At 61.8% G+C, this 18,996-nt stretch overlaps 2 protein-coding genes across 2 annotated transcripts; both read right to left on the bottom strand.

Annotated features, from left to right (window-relative positions):
* Nucleotides 1-380: 380 nt before the first annotated feature.
* PRMT1 (protein arginine methyltransferase 1) lies at nucleotides 381-6,888 on the bottom strand (the record flags this gene model as incomplete). The annotated part of the gene is made up of 8 exons (XM_050339172.1): nucleotides 6,827-6,888; nucleotides 4,361-4,462; nucleotides 3,503-3,658; nucleotides 2,773-2,836; nucleotides 2,378-2,520; nucleotides 1,679-1,766; nucleotides 1,147-1,262; nucleotides 381-542 (listed from the first exon to the last, which is right to left on the bottom strand). Coding segments are annotated over exons 1-8 (861 nt in total), but the record flags the coding sequence as incomplete, so codon positions are not given.
* A 519-nt stretch (nucleotides 6,889-7,407) lies between these two features.
* POLD1 (DNA polymerase delta 1, catalytic subunit) lies at nucleotides 7,408-18,918 on the bottom strand (the record flags this gene model as incomplete). The annotated part of the gene is given in 23 exon segments (XM_050339173.1): nucleotides 7,408-7,627; nucleotides 8,713-8,810; nucleotides 9,142-9,194; nucleotides 9,595-9,708; nucleotides 10,213-10,332; nucleotides 10,335-10,344; nucleotides 10,704-10,806; nucleotides 11,631-11,783; nucleotides 12,360-12,535; nucleotides 12,920-13,057; nucleotides 13,523-13,618; nucleotides 13,720-13,752; nucleotides 13,917-14,031; nucleotides 14,568-14,621; nucleotides 14,623-14,674; nucleotides 15,169-15,290; nucleotides 15,435-15,523; nucleotides 16,279-16,470; nucleotides 17,142-17,252; nucleotides 17,663-17,769; nucleotides 17,772-17,802; nucleotides 18,071-18,175; nucleotides 18,752-18,918. Coding segments are annotated over 23 exon segments (2,336 nt in total), but the record flags the coding sequence as incomplete, so codon positions are not given.
* Nucleotides 18,919-18,996: the final 78 nt, after the last annotated feature.

Below are 18,996 nucleotides of genomic sequence, written 5' to 3'. Positions count from 1 at the left end.
TTTGCCCCCAGGGATATTTTTGCCCCCCCAGGGGTATTTTTAACCCCCCAGGGATGTTTTTGACCCCCTCTCACTGGTGGAGAAGCCTGTTCTCTTGTGGCAGCGCGTGAACTCGATGTTGAAGTGGGGGGGTTTGTGACCCCCTGGGGTTATTTGTGACCCCCCCAGGGATATTTGTGACCCCCCCAGGGATATTTTTGCCCCCCCAGGGATATTTTAACCCCCCCAGGACCCTCTCTCACTGGTGGAGAAGCCTGTTCTCTTGTGGCAGCGGGTGAACTCGATGTTGAAGTGGGGGGGGTTTGTGACCCCCTGGGGTTATTTGGGTGACCCCCCCGGGTGTTTTTGCCCCCCCAGGGATATTTTAACCCCCCCAGGACCCTCTCATCACTCGTGGAGAAGCCTGTTCTCTTGTGGCAGCGCGTGAACTCGATGTTGAAGTAGGCCACCAGCGCGTGCACGTAATCGTTGCGCTTCACCTGCAGGCAGAACGGCGCCGTGAACGTCAGGTCCTCCACCTTCACCGTGTAGATGTCCACCTCCTGGGGGGAGAAAAGGGGGTAAAATAACCCAGATTAATCCTAAAATAATCCTAAAGTATCCTAAAGTATCCCATGGCCAACTCCTGGGGGGAAAAACGGGAAAAAACGGGGTTAAACCAACCCAAAAACAGCCCTAAAATACCCTGAAATACCCCAAATCCACCTGCACCGTGGAGATGTCACCTCCTGGGGGGAGAAAATGGGGTAAAATGGGGTTAAAATAACCCAAAATAATCCTAAAATACCCTAAATCCACCTCCTGGGGATGAAAAATGGGGAAAAACGGGGTTAAAACACCCCAAAACAGCCCTAAAATACCCTAAAATACCCCAAATCCACCTTCACCGGGAGATGTCACCTCCTGCAGGGAAAATGTGTTTTAGCCCCTTTTTTGGGGTCCCTGGGTTATTTTTGGGGTCCCTGGGTTGTTCTGGGGTCGTTTTTGGGGTTATTTTTGGGGTCATTTTTGGGGTCCCCTCATCTTGATGAGGCAGGCGTTTGTCACGAGCTGTTTGGGGTCCCTGGGTGATTTTGGGGGTTATTTTGGGGGTCCCTGGGTTATTTTGGGGTTATTTTGGGGTGATTTTGGGGTTATTTTTGGTACCTTGATGAGGCAGGCGTTTGTCACGAGCTGTTTGGGGTCCACGACGTCCACGAGGGGCTCTTTGATGGCCACGTCTTTGATGCAGGACATGTCGAACCCATAAACGTTCTCCCACCCTGGGGGGAGGACAGGGGGGGCCTCAGGGGGGGATCCCAAAAAATTTGGGGACCCTCAGGACCCCCCAAAAAATCTGTGGACCACCAGGACCCCCCCCAACCCTTCCTTTGTCCCCCCCTTTGACCTCCCCCTTCACCCCCACCCAGAGACCCCTGGAGCCCCCAAAATTTTGGGGAGTCCCCCAACCCCTCCCCAGATTTTGGGGCCCTTCCAAAATTCTGAGCCCCCAAACCTTCCTATTCCCACCCCCATTTTCCCTCCTCTTCATCCCCATCCTCAACTCCCCAGCCCTGGGGACGCCCCAAACCCTTCCGTGTTCCCCCAAATATTTAGGGGACCCCTTCCCCAGATTTTGGGGCTTCTCCCCAGATTTTGGGCCCCCACCCCCCAAATTTGGGGCCCCCAGCCCCCTCACAGTGGATCTTGTAGTCCTTGTACTGCCGGTCCTCGATGGCCGTCACGTACAGGGTGGCTCGATCGGGGAAGATCAGCCCGTCGGGGGTCTGGGGAAAAAGAGGGATCAGGGGGCCCCAAAACCTGGGGGTCCCCAAAACCTGAGGGGGTCCCCAAAAACCTGAAGGGGGTCCCCAAAACCTGAGGGGTCCCCAAAAACCCCAGGAGGGGCCCCAAAATGTGAGGGAGGGGTTTGGGGGAGACAGGGAGGGTCATTGGGGGGCCCAGGAGAGGTTTTGGGGTGGTTTTGAGGGTGGTTAGGGTTGTTTTGGGGTTTTGGGGTGGTTTTGGGGGGGGTTAGGGTTGTTTTGGGCTTTTGGGGTGGTTTTTGGGGGTCCCACCAGCCATTTATGAGAGTGTTGAGCATGGACTCACAGAACAGGCAGTGGGGACGGGGGGGAATTGGGGTCACAGGGAGGTTTTGGGTGGATATTTCACCCTGGGGGTTTTTGGGGTGGTTTTGGGGGGTTTTGGGGTTATTTTTGGGGTCTGATCAGCCATTTGTCCCGGGCACAGATGACGGTGTTGAGCATGGACTCGTAGAACAGGCAGTGGGGACAGAGGAGGGTTTGGGGTCTCTGGGTGGGTTTGGGGGCTCAGGGGATCACAGGGGTTTTTGGGGTGGTTTTGGAGGGTTTTGGGGTTGGTTTTGGGGTCTGACCAGCCATTTGTCCCGGGCATAGATGACGGTGTTGAGCATGGACTCGTAGAACAGGCAGTAGCCCATCCACTCGCTGATGATGATGTCGACCTTGTCCACCGGCAGCTCCACCTCCTCCACCTTCCCCTTGATGATGGACACCACTGGGGGGGCACACAGGGATTTTGAGGGGGTCAGGAGGGTCTTGGGGGGCTCAGGAGGGTTGGGGGATTCAGGAGGGTTTGGGGGTCAGGGGCCAGGGAGGAGAGTTTGGGGGATGCATGGGGGTTCATGGGTGTGGTTGGGGGAAACTGGGGGCAGTTGGGGATCTGGGGGGTTCCTGGGGGTCACTTGCAGGTCTGGGGGGGTCCCTGTGGGTCTGGGGGGATCCCTGGGGGGGTCCCCGGGGGTCTCACCGTGGTCCAGTTTGTTGGCCTTGACGATCTTGACGGCGTAGTCAGAGATGCTCGAACACTCGATCTGGGGGGGACCCCAAAACGGCTCAGGGACCCCCCCAGGGACCCCAAAACCCCCCCCAGGGACCCCAAAAACCCCCCCAGGGACCCCAATTCCCCCCCCAGGGACCCCAAAACCGCTCAGGGACCCCAAAAACCACCCCAGGGACCCCCAAAACGCAGCCCAGGGACCCCCCAGGCTCTGAGACCCCCCTGGGCCATGAACAGACCGAGGGTCCCGGTGCTGCTGCCCACGTCCAGCACCACAGACTGACCCCAAACCGACCTAAACTGACCCCAAACCGACCCCAACCCCCAAACTGACCCCAAAGCTCCCCAAAGTGACCCCAAAGCCCCCTTACCCCGATGACCCCTCCTGGCCCCGCCTTGGCAGCGAACATGCAGAGGATGCCGGTGCCGCTGCCCACGTCCAGCATCACACACTGACCCCAAAGTGACCCCAAAGTGACCCCAAACCCCCAAACTGACCCCAAACCCCCAGGAACTCCCCAAACCCCCTTACCCCGATGACCTCCTGGCCCCCTTTGGCCGCGAACATGCAGAGGATGCCGGTGCCGCTGCCCACGTCCAGCACCCCACACTGACCCCAAAGTGACCCCAAACCCCCAAACTGACCCCAACCCCCCACAAAGTGACCCCAAACCCCCAGGAACCCCCAAACCCCCCTTACCCCGATGACCCTCCTGGCTCCTGCTTTGGCAGCGAACATGCAGAGGATGCCGGTGCCGCTGCCCACGTCCAGCACCACCTTGTCCTTGAAGAGGTGCCGGTTGTGGAACATGGAGTTGCGGTAGGTGAGGGTGCGCACCTCGTCCTTCAGCATCTCCTGGGGGGGAAAACGGGGGGTTAACACCCTAAAACAGACCCCAAAACCACCCTGAGAGCCCCAGAACAACCCTGAACCACCCCTGAGTCCCTGAACCCAGACCTGACCCTCCCTGAGCCCCCCAACCCCACCTCGTCCTTCAGCATCTCCTGCGGGGGAAAACGGGGGGTCAACACCCTAAAACAGACCCCAAAACCACCCTGAGAGCCCCAGAACAACCCTGAGACCCCAAACTGAGCCCCCCGAGCTACTCCAACCCCCCCGAGCCCCCCAACCCCATCTCGTCCTTCAGCATCTCCTGCGGGGGAAAACGGGGGGTCAACACCCTAAAATAGACCCTAAAATAACCCTGAGAGCCCTAAAATCACCCTGAACCCCAAACTGAGCTCCCCGAGCTGTCCTGACACTTCCTGAGCCTCCCAACCCCACCTCGTCCTTCAGCATCTCCTGCGGGGAAAACGGGGTCAACACCTAAAACAGACCAAAGCCACCCGAGAGCCCTGAATCACCTGAACCCCAAACTGAGCCCCTGGCTCTCCAGCCCTCCAGCCCCCAACCCCACCTCGTCCTTCAGCATCTCCTGGGGGGGGAAAGGGGGGTGTTTTTGGGCTCCCAGGGCTGGTTTTGGGGTGCCAGGATGGTTTTGGGGGTGCCAGGGTAGATTTTGGGGTGTTTTGGGGTGTTTTGGGGTGTTTTTGGTACCTCGTGGATGCCGAAGTGCGCGTAGGAGTCGAAGTAGTAATCCTTGGAGGTCATGTCCTCTGCACAGGGCTTGGCACTGCCCTCCCCGGGGGGGCACGACACCTGGGGGGGGGCACAGGGCTTGGGGAGACCCCCGGGGACACCCCCTGAGCCCCCCCAAACCCCCAGACCCCTCAAACCCCCAACCCCCAAACCTGGGGAGAAACCCCCAAGCCCCACACAGGGCTTGGCACTGCCCTCCCTGGGGACGGCACCTAGGGCATAGGCATGGGAGACCCCAGGGACACCCCCAAACCCCACTGAGCCCCCTGAACCCCCAGAGCCCCCAAACCCCAGAGCCTAAAACCCCCAGAGCCCCCAAAACCCCAGAGCCCCCAAAACCCCTAGAGCCCCAAAACCTCCCCAAATCCCCAGGAGAAACCCCAAACCCCACAGAGGGGATGGAAGGAGTGGATTTTGGGGTCCTGGGGGATTTTGGGGTCCTGGGAAGTCACGGCTTAGGGAGACCCCAGAGGACACCCCAAATCCCACCTGAGCCCCCCTGAGCCCTCAGACTCCCCAAAGCCCCCTAAATCCTTGGGAGACCTCCCAAATCCCCAGCAGCTCCAGGGAGGTTTTGGGGGATTTTGGGGGTTTTGGGGTCCCTGGGGGTTGGGGTTTTTTTGGGAGGGGGATTTGGCTTTTTTAAGCTCCTGTTTTTTCAGGGGTTTGGGGGCAGTTTGAGGGGGACCCTGGGGGTTTTGGGGTCCCTGGAGGGGGTTTTGGGGGAATTTTGGGGATTTTTAATCTCCTGTTTTTTCAGGGGTTTGAGGGGTCCCTGGGGGGATTTTGGGGGTCTCTGGGGTCGGTTTTTAATCTCATTTTTTCAGGGGTTCTGGGGCAGTTTTGGGGTCCCTGGGGAGTTTTGGGGGTCTCTGGGTGGGCTTTTTTGGGGAATTTTTGGGGTTTTTAACTCCTGTTTTTTCAGGGGTTTGGGGTTGGTTTTAGGGGTCCCTCGGTGGGTTTTTTTCGGGGATTTTTAACTCCTGTTTTTCAGAGGTTTGGGGGTGGTTTTAGGGGTCCCTGGGGGGGTTGGGGTCCCTGGCTGGGGTTTTTGGGTTTTTTGGGGGTTTTGGAGGGAATTTTGGGTTTTTTTAATCCCCTGTTTTGTCAGGGATTTTGGGGTCCCTGGGGGTTTTTGGGGGTCCCAGCAGGATATTCACATCTTCCCGTGGCGTCTGGAGGCTCATCCTGTCTCGCCAGGAGGCCACAAAGGTCTAGGAGAGAGGAAGGAGAGAGGAGTCACCTGGGGGCCCAAAATGGGGCTGGGGGCTTTAAATGCAGCTGGAGGGTTTAAAATGGGGCTGGGGGCTTAAATGGGGCTGGGGGGTTTAAATGGGGCTGGGGTTTAAATGGGCTGGGGCCTCAGTTTTGGGGTCTCCTGACCCAATTTTTGGGGGCAGGGAGGTTTGAGGGGTCTTGACCCAATTTTTTTGGGAGGGGGTCCCAGGACCTTGATTTGGGGGCAGGGGGGCTCCAGAGCCTGATTTTGGGGGAGTCTGACCCAACTTTGGGGTGCCAGAACTGCAATTCTGGGGAGGGGCAGGGAGGCTTGGGGGTCTCAGAACCTCAATTTTGGGGGTCTCAGGACCCCTGTTTTGGGGGATTTGGGGGTCTCAGGACCCCAATTTTGGGGGGCAGTCAGATCCTCTGTGTCCCTCCCCAGCCCCCTCACCTCACCCCCTCGTGTCGCGACAGGCCCTGCCCCCATCACGCCAAGCCCTGCCCCATCCGCCCCCTTCTTTGTTCCCACCGCGGTTTTTGGGGGTCCTGAGGGGGTTTTTTGGGGGTGGGGAGGGGTCCGGACCCCCACGTGGCTTCTCCGCCACGTGGCCCCTCCCCACGTGCGCGTGGGGCCGCCCCGCCCCTCTCGAGACCCCCAAAACCTCCTGGACCTCAGGGACCCCTCCAGACCCCTCAGAGCCCCCTGGGACACCCCCAGCCCCAATTCTGGGACCCCTTTAGAGCCCCCGAGACCCCCAAACCCCACTGGGGCCCCCCAGCCCAAATAACCCCCCAGCCCCAATAAACCCCCCAGAGACCCCCAGCCCCACTGAAGACCCCCAGAGCCTCCTCAAAGCCCCCGGGCACCTCAGGACACCCACACCCCTCCCCAGCCCCATTTAAGCCCCTCAGAGCCCCCCCGCCCCTTTAACCCCCCAGCCCCATTTAATCACCGTTTTGTGCCGGTTTAACCCCTCAGAGCCCCCCGGACACCTCGAACCCCTCAGAGCCCCCTCAGCCCCCCCCAGCCCCCTCAGAGGAGCCCCCAAACCCCCTTTAACCCCGTTTTGCCCCCGTTTAACCCTTTTAACGCCGCCCTGCCCTCGCCGAGCCCCGTTCCGCGCCGTTCCGGCCCGGTTTCGTGCCGATTTAGCTCCGTTTTTGCCCCGTTTTGCCCCGTTTTCCCCCCGCCTCCCCGCTCACCTCCATGATACAATTGGCCGCCTCCGCCATCTTGAGAGCGCGCGCCGCGGCCCCCGCCCCCTGCCTTTATACGGGGGGCGGGGCCTCTCGCGCCCGCCGCGGCCTCTCATTGGCCGCCCTGCCTCCCTCCCCGCCCTCCCATTGGAGGGCTCCGCGCTCCTGCCACGCCCACCGCCCAGAGGAGCGGTGATTGGTGTGCCGCGCTGTCAATCAGGTTAAAGGTGCAAAGCCACACCCACTGGGTGGGGCGAGGCGGTGGAGCCGCGCTCTGATTGGCGGAGGGGGGTGCCAGTCATGAGGCCACGCCCCCAACCAGCGCCGGGGCGGGAATTTCCCCCCTCGGGACCCCCAAATTTGACCCCCCAAAAATCCCGGGACCCCCCGCTCCCAAAAACCCGCTTTTTATTCAATTCTCCCCAAAAAGAAACCCCCAGCTGACCCAAAAACGGGGTGTGGGGTCTGAAAAACCCCTTCCCCCCCATTTTTGGGCTCCCTGGTTTTGGGTGTCTGCCCCCATTTAGGAGACCACCCTCAAAATCCGTGGACCCCCTCCACTGACCCTTCCCCCATCATCACACCAATCACCAAAAATCTGCTTTTTATTAAACTCTCCATAGAAAAAAAACCCCAAACAACAAAACCCCCCTATTTTGGGGGGTCCCCCCCCAATTATTTTTTTTGGGGGGTCCCTGAAGGTTTTGGGGTCACCACTCGGGGTCCCTGAAGCGCCCGAGCAGCTCCTGCTGGGCCTGCAGGTCCTTCTGAACCTTCCGGCGCATGTAGAAGATGGGGCAGTCCCGGCTGGGGGGACAGGGGGGTCACCAAAGGGGTTTGGGGTCACTGGGGGATTTGGGGAGGGTTTGGGGGTTTAGGGGGATTTGGGGACACTGAGAGGGGTTTGGGGACAGTAAAGATGGGGCAGTCCCGGCTGGGGGGGATTTGGGGGGCTTTAGGGGGATTTGAGGACACTGAGGGGGATTTGGGGGATTTGGGGACACTGGGGGGATTTGGGGACAGTAAAGATGGGGCAGTCCCGGCTGGGGGACACAGGGGGTCACTGGGGGGTTTAGGAATTGGGGGATTTGGGGATACTGGGGGGTTTAGAGGGGCTTGAGGGGGATTTGGGGGGTTGGAGGGGGTTCAGAGGGGTTTTGGGGTCACCTGGTGCACAGCACGTCCTGCAGGAGGGACCCCTGGCAGCGCTGGCACTGGGGGGCGTTTTTGGGGTCAGGGGTCTCAGATAGGGGGTTTTGGGGGTTTTGGGGTCAGGGGTTACAGGGGGATTTGGGGGGTTTGGGGTCACCTGGTGCACAGCACGTCCTGCAGCAGGGACCCCTGGCAGCGCTGGCACTGGGGGTTTTGGGGCTCAGGGGTCTCAGATAGGGGGTTTGGGGGTCAGGGGTTTTTGGGGGTTTAGGGGATTTGGGGTTTTGGGGTCACCTGGTGCACAGCACGTCCTGCAGGAGGGACCCCTGGCACCGCTGGCACTGGGGGCTTTTGGGGTCAGGGTCTCAGATAGGGTGTTTTGGGGGGTTTGGGGGTTTTGGGGGTCAGGGGTCTCAGATAAGGGGTTTTGGGGTCACCTGGTGCACAGCACGTCCTGCAGGAGGAACCCCTGGCACCGCTGTCACTGGGGGTTTGGGGCTCAGGGTCTCAGATAGGGGTTTGGGAGTCAGGGGTTATGGGGGGTTTTGGGGGGTTTAGGGGGATTTGGGGGTTTTGGGGTCACCTGGTGCACAGCACATCCTGCAGGAGGGACCCCTGGCAGCGCTGGCACTGGGGGGGGTTTTGGGGTCAGGGGTCTCAGATAAGGGGTTTGGCAGGTCAGGGGGTTATGGGGGGGTTTTTGGGGGGGTTTAGGGGGGATTTTGGGGTTTTGGGGTCACCTGGTGCACAGCACGTCCTGCAGCAGGGACCCCTGGCACCGCTGGCACTGCGTCCAGAGGCGGGAGAAGCTGCGCTCGAGCCCCCACAGCTGAGACACCTTTTTGGAGGGGGGGTCCCAGGGTCAATTTGGAACCCCCACAAGAGGATTTTGGGACCCCCACACGAGGATTTTGGGACCCCAAGAGGATTTTGGGCTCCCCAGTGAATTTTGAGTCCCACCCCAAGAGGATTTTGGGGCCCCCCCAAGAAGGATTTTTAGGACCCCCAGAAGGATTTTGGGACCCCCGAGGACCTCACCCAGGAGGATTTGGGGCCCCCCCAGGAGGATTTTGAGGCTCCCCAGTGAATTTTGAGGTTACCCAGGAGGTTTTTGGGGCCCCCCCAGGAGGATTTGGGGCCCCCCCAGGAGGATTTTGGGGCCCCCCCACCTCTTTCTGGTAGAGCTCCGACTCTCGCTCGCGGCAGAAATCGCAGACGGCACCTGGGGGGACCCGGGGGGGTTTTGGGGTTTTTTGGGGAGGTTTGGGGGTCTGACCCACCCTGGGGGGGCTCTGACCCCCAGTTGGGCCTTTTGGGGTAGTTTTGGGGGTGATTTGGGGTGGTTTTTGTGGGGGTGTTTTTGGGGTATTCTTGGGGGTATTTTTGGGGTGATTTAGGGGTATTTCAGGGGTCTCACTGTGGTGGGGCAGCACGGCCCTGCAGGGGGTGGTTCTGGGGGTGTTTTTGGGGTGATTTTGGGGTGATTTAGGGGGATTTAGGGGCATTACCGTGGTGTTGCAGCACGGCCCTGCAGGGGGTGGATTTGGGGCTATTTTTGGGATATTTTAGGGGTGTTTTTGGGGTGATTTAGGGGTGATTTAGGGGTGATTTAGGGGCATTACCATGGTGTGACAGCACAGCCCTGCAGCCCACGCAGCTGCTGCGTTTGGTGGCGAATGCCGAGAGCCCCCCGACCTTCGCCGTCAGCACCGTCTTGCACCGCGTGTGCTCCCCCCCTGTGGGGAAAGGGGGGTCGGGGGGCGCCCCAAAAACCCCCAAAACCCCCCCAGACACCCCACAAACCCCCAAAACCCATCCAGAAACCCCAGAACTCCCTCAGAACCCCCAAAACCACCCAGAACTCCTCAAAACACTCCAGAACCCAAACCCACCCCAAAACCCACCCAGACAACCCCAAACCCACCTAGAACCCCAAAACACTCCCAGAACCCCCCAAACCCACAGACTGCCCCAACCCCCAGAACCCCAAACCCACCCCAGAACCCAGAGGAGGGGGGTGGGCCCCATAGGGATTTTGGGCCTCCCTGGGTGTGTTTTGTGGGGTTTTTGGGGTCTGGGGCTGTTCTGGGTGAGTTTTTGGGGTTCTGGGGCTGTTCTGGGGTCCCTGAGGGTGTTCTGGGTGAGTTTTTGGGGTTCTGGGGCTGTTCTGGGGTCCCTGGGGGTGTTCTGGGTGAGTTTTGGGATCCTGGGTGAGTTCTGGGCTCTCGGGGGTCACTCACTCAGCAGGACCCCCTGGGCCTTCCCCTCGCCCAGGATGGGCTCGAAGATCCTGAGGAGGGGCTTGGCGAGCTGCTGCTCCAGGTAATAGCGGGTGTCGATGGGCAGGTTCTGCTCCAGCTGTACACCGGGTCCTGGGGAAATGGGGTTTGGGGGCTTTGAGGGGATTTGGGGGTCCTGGGGGCAAACAGGGGTTTGGGGGTTGGGGGTCCTAGAGGGGTTTGGGGTCGGGTGTCGATGGGCAGGTTCTGCCAGGGCGCACCGGGTCCTGGGAAATGCTGGGAGGGTTTAGGGGATTTGGGGGTCCTGGGGATGTTTGGGAGGGTTTGGGGGATTTGGGGGTCCTAGAGGGGTTTGGGGGTCGGGTGTTGATGGGCAGGTTCTGCTCCAGGGCGTACACCGGGTCCTGGGGGAAATGGGGGTTGGGAGGGCTTTAGAGGGGTTTGGGGGATCCTGGGGCAAACAGGGGGGTTTGGGGGGGTCTTGGGGTGACCTCAGACCGGGTGTAGGCGGCCTCCCCCCGGGCCCCGCTGACGATGACGTAGGGGACGCGATCGCCCAGCACGGGGGCACTGCCCGGGTCCCGCTGCTTCAGCCTGGAAAAAACACCCCAAAAATGGGATAAATTAACCCCAAAACACCATAAATTAACCCAAAAACACCATAAATTAACGCAAAACCACCCAAAAATGGGCTCAGGGGGCACTGCCCGGGTCCCGCTGCTTCAGCCTGAAAAACACCCCAAAATGGGATAAATCAACCCCAAAATGGGATAAATCACCCCAAAAATAGGATAAATCACCCCAAAAATAGGATAAATCACCCCAAAAATGGGATCAAATGCCCCCCAAAACGGAGCTCCCCTTGGGCTCCTTGGGGTTCAGGGTTGTTCCCAGGGTGGTTTTGGGGGTTCAGGGGGTTCCCCATTGGGGGTTTTGGAGTCTGGGGATGGTTTTTGGGGTTCAGGGGTGGTTTTTGGGGTTTAGGGATGTTTCTTAGGCTTCAGGGATGATTTTTGAGGTTCCCATTGGAGTTTTTGGGGTTCCCAGGGTGGTTTTTGGGGTCCCAAACCTCTCAGCCAGCCGCACGTGGGCCTGTGGGGCTGCGTAGGCCGAGGCCGCCCGGGTGAGCTCCAGGGGGTTTTTTTGGGGTTCAGGGGTGGGTTTTGGGGTTCAGGGTCATTCCCATTGGGGTTTTTGGGGTTCCCATTGGGGTTTTTGGGGTCCCAAACCTCTCAGCCAGCCTGACATGGGCCTGTGGGGCTGCGTAGGCCGAGGCCGCCCGGGTGAGCTCCAGGGGGTTTTTTGGGGTTCAGGGGTGGTTTTTGGGGTTCAGGGTTGTTCCCATTGGGGTTTTTGGGTTCAGGGTTGTTCCCAGGGTGGTTTTTGGGGTTCCCACTGGGGTTTTTGGGGTCCCAAACCTCTCAGCCAGCCTGACATGGGCCTGTGGGGCCGCGTAGGCCGAGGCCGCCCGGGTGAGCTCCTTGGTGATGACGAGCTGGGAGATGTCGATGCGGTTGCACAGCAGGTCCGAGATCACGTCCTGAGCGTGGGCCACGGCCCCCTCGGGGTCCCTGAGGGGCAAAAATGGGGTCAGGGGGGCTTTGGGGGTCCCAAACCACGTCCTGGGCGTGGGCCACGGCCCCCTCGGGGTCCCTGGGGGGAGAAATGGGGTCCCTTTTTGGGGTTTGGGGGTCCCAAGCCACATCCTGGGCGTGGGCCACGGCCCCCTCAGGGTCCCTGGGGGGAGAAATGGGGTCCCACGTTTGGCCAGGCCCTCGGGTCCTGGGGAGTGGGTCCCTTGGTCCCAAACCACGTCCTGGGCGTGGGCCACGGCCCCCTCGGGGGTCCCTGGGGAGAAATGGGGGTCTGAGGGCGTTTGGGGTCCCCGGGGGCAAATTTGGGAGTCTGAGGGGGTTTGGGGGTCCCTGGGGAGCAAAAACAGGGCTAGGGGGGTTTTGGGGGTCCCACCTGTGCAGGAGGATCCTCCCGAGGCAGGCGGTGACCAGGTTGGGTTGGGGACCCCCATGTCCCCATTTACCCCCCAATTTTGGGGCTGTTTCCCCCCCAATTTCCCCTCTATCTCCCCCCAGTTTTCCAGGTGTTCCTCCCCCAACCCTGGGGGTCTCCCCCCGTCCTGGGGGTCCCACCTGTGCAGGAGGATCCTGCGGAGGCAGGCGGTGACCAGGTTGGCAGCCAGGGGACAGTTGTCCCTCCTGACGGCCTCCAGCCCCTTGCAGTCGAGTTTTGGGGGGGTCCCCGGGCCCCCCGAGAAGCAGAGGCCGGCGTAGCGCTTCTTGCTGATCAGCAGGTACGGCCAGTACACCTGGGGGGGACACACCGGGGGTCAGGGGACACCCCCCTGGGATTTGGGGACACCCCAGAGAAGTCCTGTGGGCACACAGGGACCCCCCCAGGGACCCCTTTAGGGACATGGGGACCTCCCCCCCCAGAGACCCCTCTGGGAACCCCTTCAGGGACACGGAAACGCCCTGGGGGGGTCTCAGGACCCTCCCCCTGGATTTGGGGACACCCCCCCATATTTTGGACCCCCCTCCCAATATTTTGGGAACCCCCCCCCATATTTGGGGTCCCTCCCCATATTTTGGGGTCCCTCCATATTTTGGATCCCCCCCATATTTGGGAACCCCCATATTTTGGGACCCCTCCCCATATTTTGCCCCCCCATTTTGGGGTCCTCCGGCCGCACCTTCTCGAACTCGAGCCGGATGGGGGGCGGGAAATGCCCCGACACCCACGAGGCCACCTCGCGCCCCAAATCCGCGGCCTCGGCCACCGACGGCACCCCCAGGCGGCACATCACGGAGTCCGTGTCCCCGTACACCACCTGGGACCCCAAAACTGACATCACGGACCCCAAAAACGGCATCAGGGACCCCAAAACCCCCAACCACCCCAAAACCCCCTGGCCACTGACGGCACCCCCAAGCGGCACATCACGGAGTCCGTGTCCCCGTACACCACCTGGGACCCCAAAAACACTGTTAATGACCCCAAAATCAGTATCAGGGACCCCAAAACCCCCCAGGGTCACATCACGGAGTCTGTGTCCCCATAGACCACCTGGGACCCCAAAATCAGCATCAGGGACCCCAAAAGGTGCCTGAGGCAGCGTGCCCCCTGCCCCCTCACCTTACCGGCAGGTGCCCCAGCCCCCTCTGTGCCCCCCTAAGCCCCCATCCTCACCTTTACCTGGGCAGGTGCCCCCAAGCCCCCTGCCTCACCTTACTGGCAGGTGCCCCCCTGCCCCCTCACCTTTACCTAGCAGGGTGCCCCCCCCCCATCCCCTCACCTTTACCTGGGCAGGGTGCCCCCCCTGCCCCCCGTACTTCTCCTCCACGAGCTGCTTCGTCCTCTCGATCATCTGGCGCCCGAACCCTGTCACGCTCTGATGGGGGCACAGGAGAGGGACAGGTGAGGGACAGGTGTGCCCAGGTGTGTCCCAGGTGTGTCCCAGGTGTGTCCCAGGTGTGCCCAGGTGCCTCTCACCTGTGATACCTCGAGGCAGGGCAGCCTCCCCGCCTGTGCCCCAGTGAATGGGGGGGTGCAGTGGGTGTGTCCCAGGTGTGTTGGGTGTGTCCCAGGTGTGTTGGGTGTGTCCCAGGTGTGCCCAGGTGTGCCCAGGTGTGTTGGGTGTGCCCAGGTGAGTCTCACCTGTGATACCTCGAGGCAGGGCAGCCTCCCGCCTGTGCCCCGGTGAAGCCGTACACGGAGTTGGCGCTGACCTTCAGTGCCAGCTGCCGCCCGTCCAGCACCTGCCGGCGCGCCGGGTCCTGCTCCTGCGCCAGGGCCGCCTTCACCCTGCGGGGAGGGACTCCTGAGCTCACCTGAACCTCACCTGAGCTCACCTGAGCTCTCCTGAGCCTCACCTGAGCTCACCTGAACATCACTGACACACCTGAGCTCACCTGAGCTCACCTGAGATCTCCTGAACCTCACCTGAGCTCACCTGAGCCCCAAACCCACCCCTGCTCCTGGGCCAGGGCTGCCTTCACCCTGACAGCAGAGAGACACCTGGCACCTGGACCTCAAAACCTCGAAGACCACAGGACCCCAAAACCCCCAGGAACCCCCAAACACCCCTTAGGACCCCCAAAGCACCCCCAGGACCCCCTAACAGGACCCCCCAAAGCCCCCCCAGACCTGCTCCTGGCCGCCAGCAGCCCCTGCAGCACGCGGGGCAGGACCCCAAAACCCCAAAGCCCCCAGGGACCCCCAAACACCCCAGGACCCAGACCTGCTCCTGGCGCCAGCAGCCTGCAGCACGGGGCAGGACCCCAACCCCCAGACACCCCCAAACCTCCCAGGGACCCCCAAAGCCCCCAAAGCCCCCAGACCTGCTCCTGGCCGCCAGCAGCCCCTGCAGCACGCGGGGCAGGACCCCCTGCGCACGTCGGGGTCACGAAGAGACTGCCCCGTGGGGTCCGGATGAACTCGGAGGGGCCAGCCTGGGGGGGACACAAAGGGGGTCAGGGAGTCACAGTGACCCCAGTCCATCCCAGTGTACCCCAGAGCACTCCCAGTGATCCCCCAGTCCATCAGTGACCCCAGTCCATCCCAGTGACCCCCCAGTCCATTCCAGTGACCCCCCGTCCTCCTCCCAGGTCCTCCCAATCCCCCTCCCAGTGCCCTCCCAGCATAACCCAGTACAACCAGTACAACTCCACAGAACCAACATAATCCAGTCCACCCCAGTATAACCAATATAACCACATATAACCTGACACAATCAGTCCCCCAGTCTCTCCCAGTATAAACCAGTATAACCAGCATACCCAAAGCGCTGGGGACCCCCAGGGGGGAGCAGGGTGGTGTAGCACAGGCTGTGGGCGATGCCAGTGTGTATAACCCAGTACAACCAGTATAACCCAGTACAACCAATCGATCCCAGTATAATCAGTATAACCCAGTATAACCAGTATAAACCAGTATAACCAGTGTACCCATATCTCTGTGTCCCCCCAGGGGGGAGTAGGGTGGTGCAGCACAGGTTGTGGGCGATCATGATCGACGGGTACAGGGACGAGAAGTCCAGGGTGGCGATGGGGACGTCGTAGTACCTGGGGGGGCACAGGGGGGGTTTGGCACAGGGGTTGGGGGCACAGGGGGGGTTTGGGTGAGGTTTGGGGAGTCCCAGGGGGCCTGGGGGGAAGACCCAGGGGGTTTGAGGGGGTCCCAGGAGGGGTTTTGGGGTCCCCACTCACCCCTTGAGGGGCTCGATGACCGTGGCCCCCTCGAAGTCCTCCCCCCCCTCAGGTTTCACCACTGGCAGCAGCAAATCCTCCTGCATGGCCTGGGGAGAGGGGAGTCACCCCAAAACACCCCCAAAACACCCCAAAACCCACCCTGAAACACCCCCAAACCCACCCTGAAACCCCTCCCCAAACTGACCTGACCCCAAACCTCCCCCAACCCACGAAACACCCCAAAACCCACCCCAAAATCCCCCATCCCCCAAACCCACCCTGAAACGCCCCAAACCCCCCAAAACCCCTCTGAAACCCACTCTGAAACCTCCCCCAAAAACAACCCAACACGCCCCCAAAAACCACCCCCAAACACCTCAAATACCCCCAGGAAAGACCCCAACAACACCCTGGACCTGCTGTTCCTGAGTCAGCAGATACCTCAGGTGTCCCCTGTCCCCCCCAGGTGTCCCCCTGTGCCCACCCTGTGCCCCCCCTGTCCCCCCAGTGTCCCCTCACCTGTCTGAGCAGCTGTGACACCACCTGGACCTGCTGTCCCCAGGGTCAGCAGGTAGCTCAGGGGCACCCCTGTCACCCTCCTGTACCCCCAGGTGTCCTCCATCCTCCTGTCCCCTCAGGTGTCCTCTATCATCCCAGGTGTCCCCTGTACTCCCAGGTGTCCCCCTATCATCCCCCTGTCCCCCCAGGTGTCCCCCTGTCACCCCCCTGTCCCCCAGGTGCTCCCCTCACCTGTCTGAGCAGCTGTGACACCACCTTGACCTGCTGCCCCCGGGTCAGCAGGTAGCTCAGGGGCACCCCTGTCACCCCCCTGTCCCCCCAGGTGTCCCCAATGTCCCCTCACCTGTCTGAGGAGCTGTGACACCACCTTGACCTGCTGTCCCCGGGTCAGCAGGTAGCTCAGGGGCACCCCTGTCACCCGGGCCATCTCCACCTGCGTCACCAGCACCATCAGGTGCTCCAGGAGCCGCAGCGGCAGCACCGCGTCCTTCAGGCAGTACAGGGCGAGACGACGTCTGGTTTGAGGGTCACCGTTCTGGGGACAGCAATGGGGACATCACTGAGACATTGGGGACATCATTGGGGACACCAGTGGGGACAGGGGCTCAGCGTCCTTCAGGCAGTACAGGGCGAGGCGGTGGCGGGTCTGGGGGTCACCATTCTGGGGACATTAACAGGGACACCACTGGGACATTGGGGACACCACTGGGGACATTGGAAACATCACTGGGACATTAACAGGGACACCATTGAGACATTGGGGACATTGGGGACATCATTGGGACATTGGGGACACCACTGGGGACAGGGGCTCAGTGTCCTTCAGGCAGTACAGGGCGAGGCAGCGCCTCGTCTGGGGGTCACCGTTCTGGGGACATTAACAGGGACACCATTGGGACATTGGGGACACCGTTGGGGACATTGGGGACATTGGGGACACCATTGGGAACATTGGGGACACCATTGGGGACATTGGGGACATCACTGGGACATTGGGGACACCACTGGGGACACGGGCTCAGTGTCCTTCAGGCAGTACAGGGCGAGGTGGCGGCGAGTCTGGGGGTCACCATTCTGGGGGGACATTTGGGACATCAATGGCACATTGGGGACATCACTGGGACATCAGGGACAAGGATTATCATGGCTGGGACAGTCCTGGGGACCCCCAAACCCCCTCAGGGACCCCTCAGGGACCCCCCAGACCTGCAGGTCGGTGATGATGCCGTGGGGAACGTCCTCCTTCTGCTCGTGCAGGAAGTGGGCGCTGACGGCGTTGAGGGAGTAGGAGCGGAGCTTGTGCTCCCTCAGCAGCACCTGGGGCACCCCAAAACCGCCTTCAGGGACCCCGAAACCCACCCTGGGGCACCACAAAACCCACCCTGGGGCACCCCAAAACCACCTCGGGGCACCTCAAAACCCCAGGACCCCAAAACCCTCCCCAGGACCACCCCAGAACCCCCCCAAATCCCCCCCTGACCTGCAGCATGTCCAGGGTGACCCTGCCCTCCCTGTGCCCCCCAAATCCCCCAGAACCCCCCCAAATCCCCCTGACCTGCAGCATGTCCAGGGTGACCCTGCCTGGGGTGGTGACCACCCTGCCCTCCCTGTGCCCCCCAAATCCCCCTGACCTGCAGCATGTCCAGGGTGACCCTGCCTCCCTGTGCCCCCAAATCCCCCCAGAACTCCCCCAAATCCCCCCAGAACCTCCCCAAATCCCCCCTGACCTGCAGCATGTCCAGGGTGACCCTGCCCGGGGTGGTGACCACCTTGCCCTCTCTCCGGCCGAGCTGGCGGGACTGGAAGGCGGCGTCGCGGACCCCCGAGGGGACCCCCGGACCCGGCCCAGGTACGGGAACGACTCCACCTGGGGGGCACGGGGTGTGGGGGACAGGTCAGGGGTCTGGGGGCTCCTCGGGTGCTTGGGGAGCTCCTCAGGGGCCTGGGGGTCTGGGGGCACGGGGAGACAGGTGAGGGGGCCCGGGGGTCTCACCTGCAGCCCCTGGCCCTCTCTGTCAGGTAGGGCAGGTGGGGGCTGTGGGGTCTCTGGGGTCTCAGGGGTCCTGGGGTCTCCGGGTCCCTGTGTCTGTGGGGTCTCTGGGGTTCAGGGGGTCCCTGGGGTCCCGGGGTCTCACCTGCAGCACCTTGGCCCTCTCAATGAGGTAGGGCAGGTCGAAGTTGTGGATGTTGTACCCCGTGATCACGTCGGGGTCCACGATCCGCACGAACTCGGCCCAGGACTGGGGAGGCACAGGGGGTCAGGGGACCCCAAAACCCCCAGGGACACCAAACCCTCCTCCAGACCATCCTGTTGAGCCCCTCAGACCCCCAAACCCCCCAGGTGCCACCCACATCGCCCCCAGACCCTCCCAAACCCCCTTTAGATCCCCCGTGTAACTCCCAATCCCACCCCACCTGCAGCAGGTACCCCCTAGACCCCCCAAACTCGCTCCAAACCACCCCAAACCCTCCCAAACTGCCCCCACACCCCCCTGGCCCCGCTTTAGACCCCCAACCCCCCCAGGTCCCCCCAAAATCCCCCAACCTGCAGCAGGTACCCCGCCTAGACCCCCCAAACTCGCTCCAAAACACCCCAAACATCCCAAACTGCCCCCACACCCCCCGGTCCCCTTTAGACCCCCCAACCCCCCAGGTCCCCAAAATCCCCACCAACCTGCAGGTACCCCCTAGACCCTCCAAACTCGCTCCAAACCACCCCAAACCCTCCCAAACTTCCCCACACTCCCCCACCCCACCTGACCCCTTTAGACCCCCCAACCCCCCATGTCCCCCAAACCCCCCAAAATTCCCCCCACCTGCAGCAGGTCCCGCTCGGTGTCGAAGCTCCGCACGGCCGCGCCCCGCAAGGGGGCGCACGGGAGCAGCGTGAACACCGCGCGCAGGAAGGGCTCGCGCGCCCCCTGGCGGAGCGCCACGGCCGCGATGGCGATCACCGGGTCCTGCTGCGGCTCCGGGAACACCCCTGGGGGACTAAAACAGGCTCAGGGACCCCAGAAATGAGACCGGGGACCCCAAAAACCCAGGGAGTCACCCCAAAGTC

This window comes from Myiozetetes cayanensis, unplaced genomic scaffold, assembly GCF_022539395.1.
Source record: "Myiozetetes cayanensis isolate MyiCay16 unplaced genomic scaffold, myiCay2020 scf857, whole genome shotgun sequence".
In the NCBI taxonomy this organism is placed as follows: Eukaryota; Metazoa; Chordata; class Aves; order Passeriformes; family Tyrannidae; genus Myiozetetes; species Myiozetetes cayanensis.
Note: the sequence above shows the minus strand (reverse complement) of the source record. Positions and strands in the feature narration are given on the sequence as shown.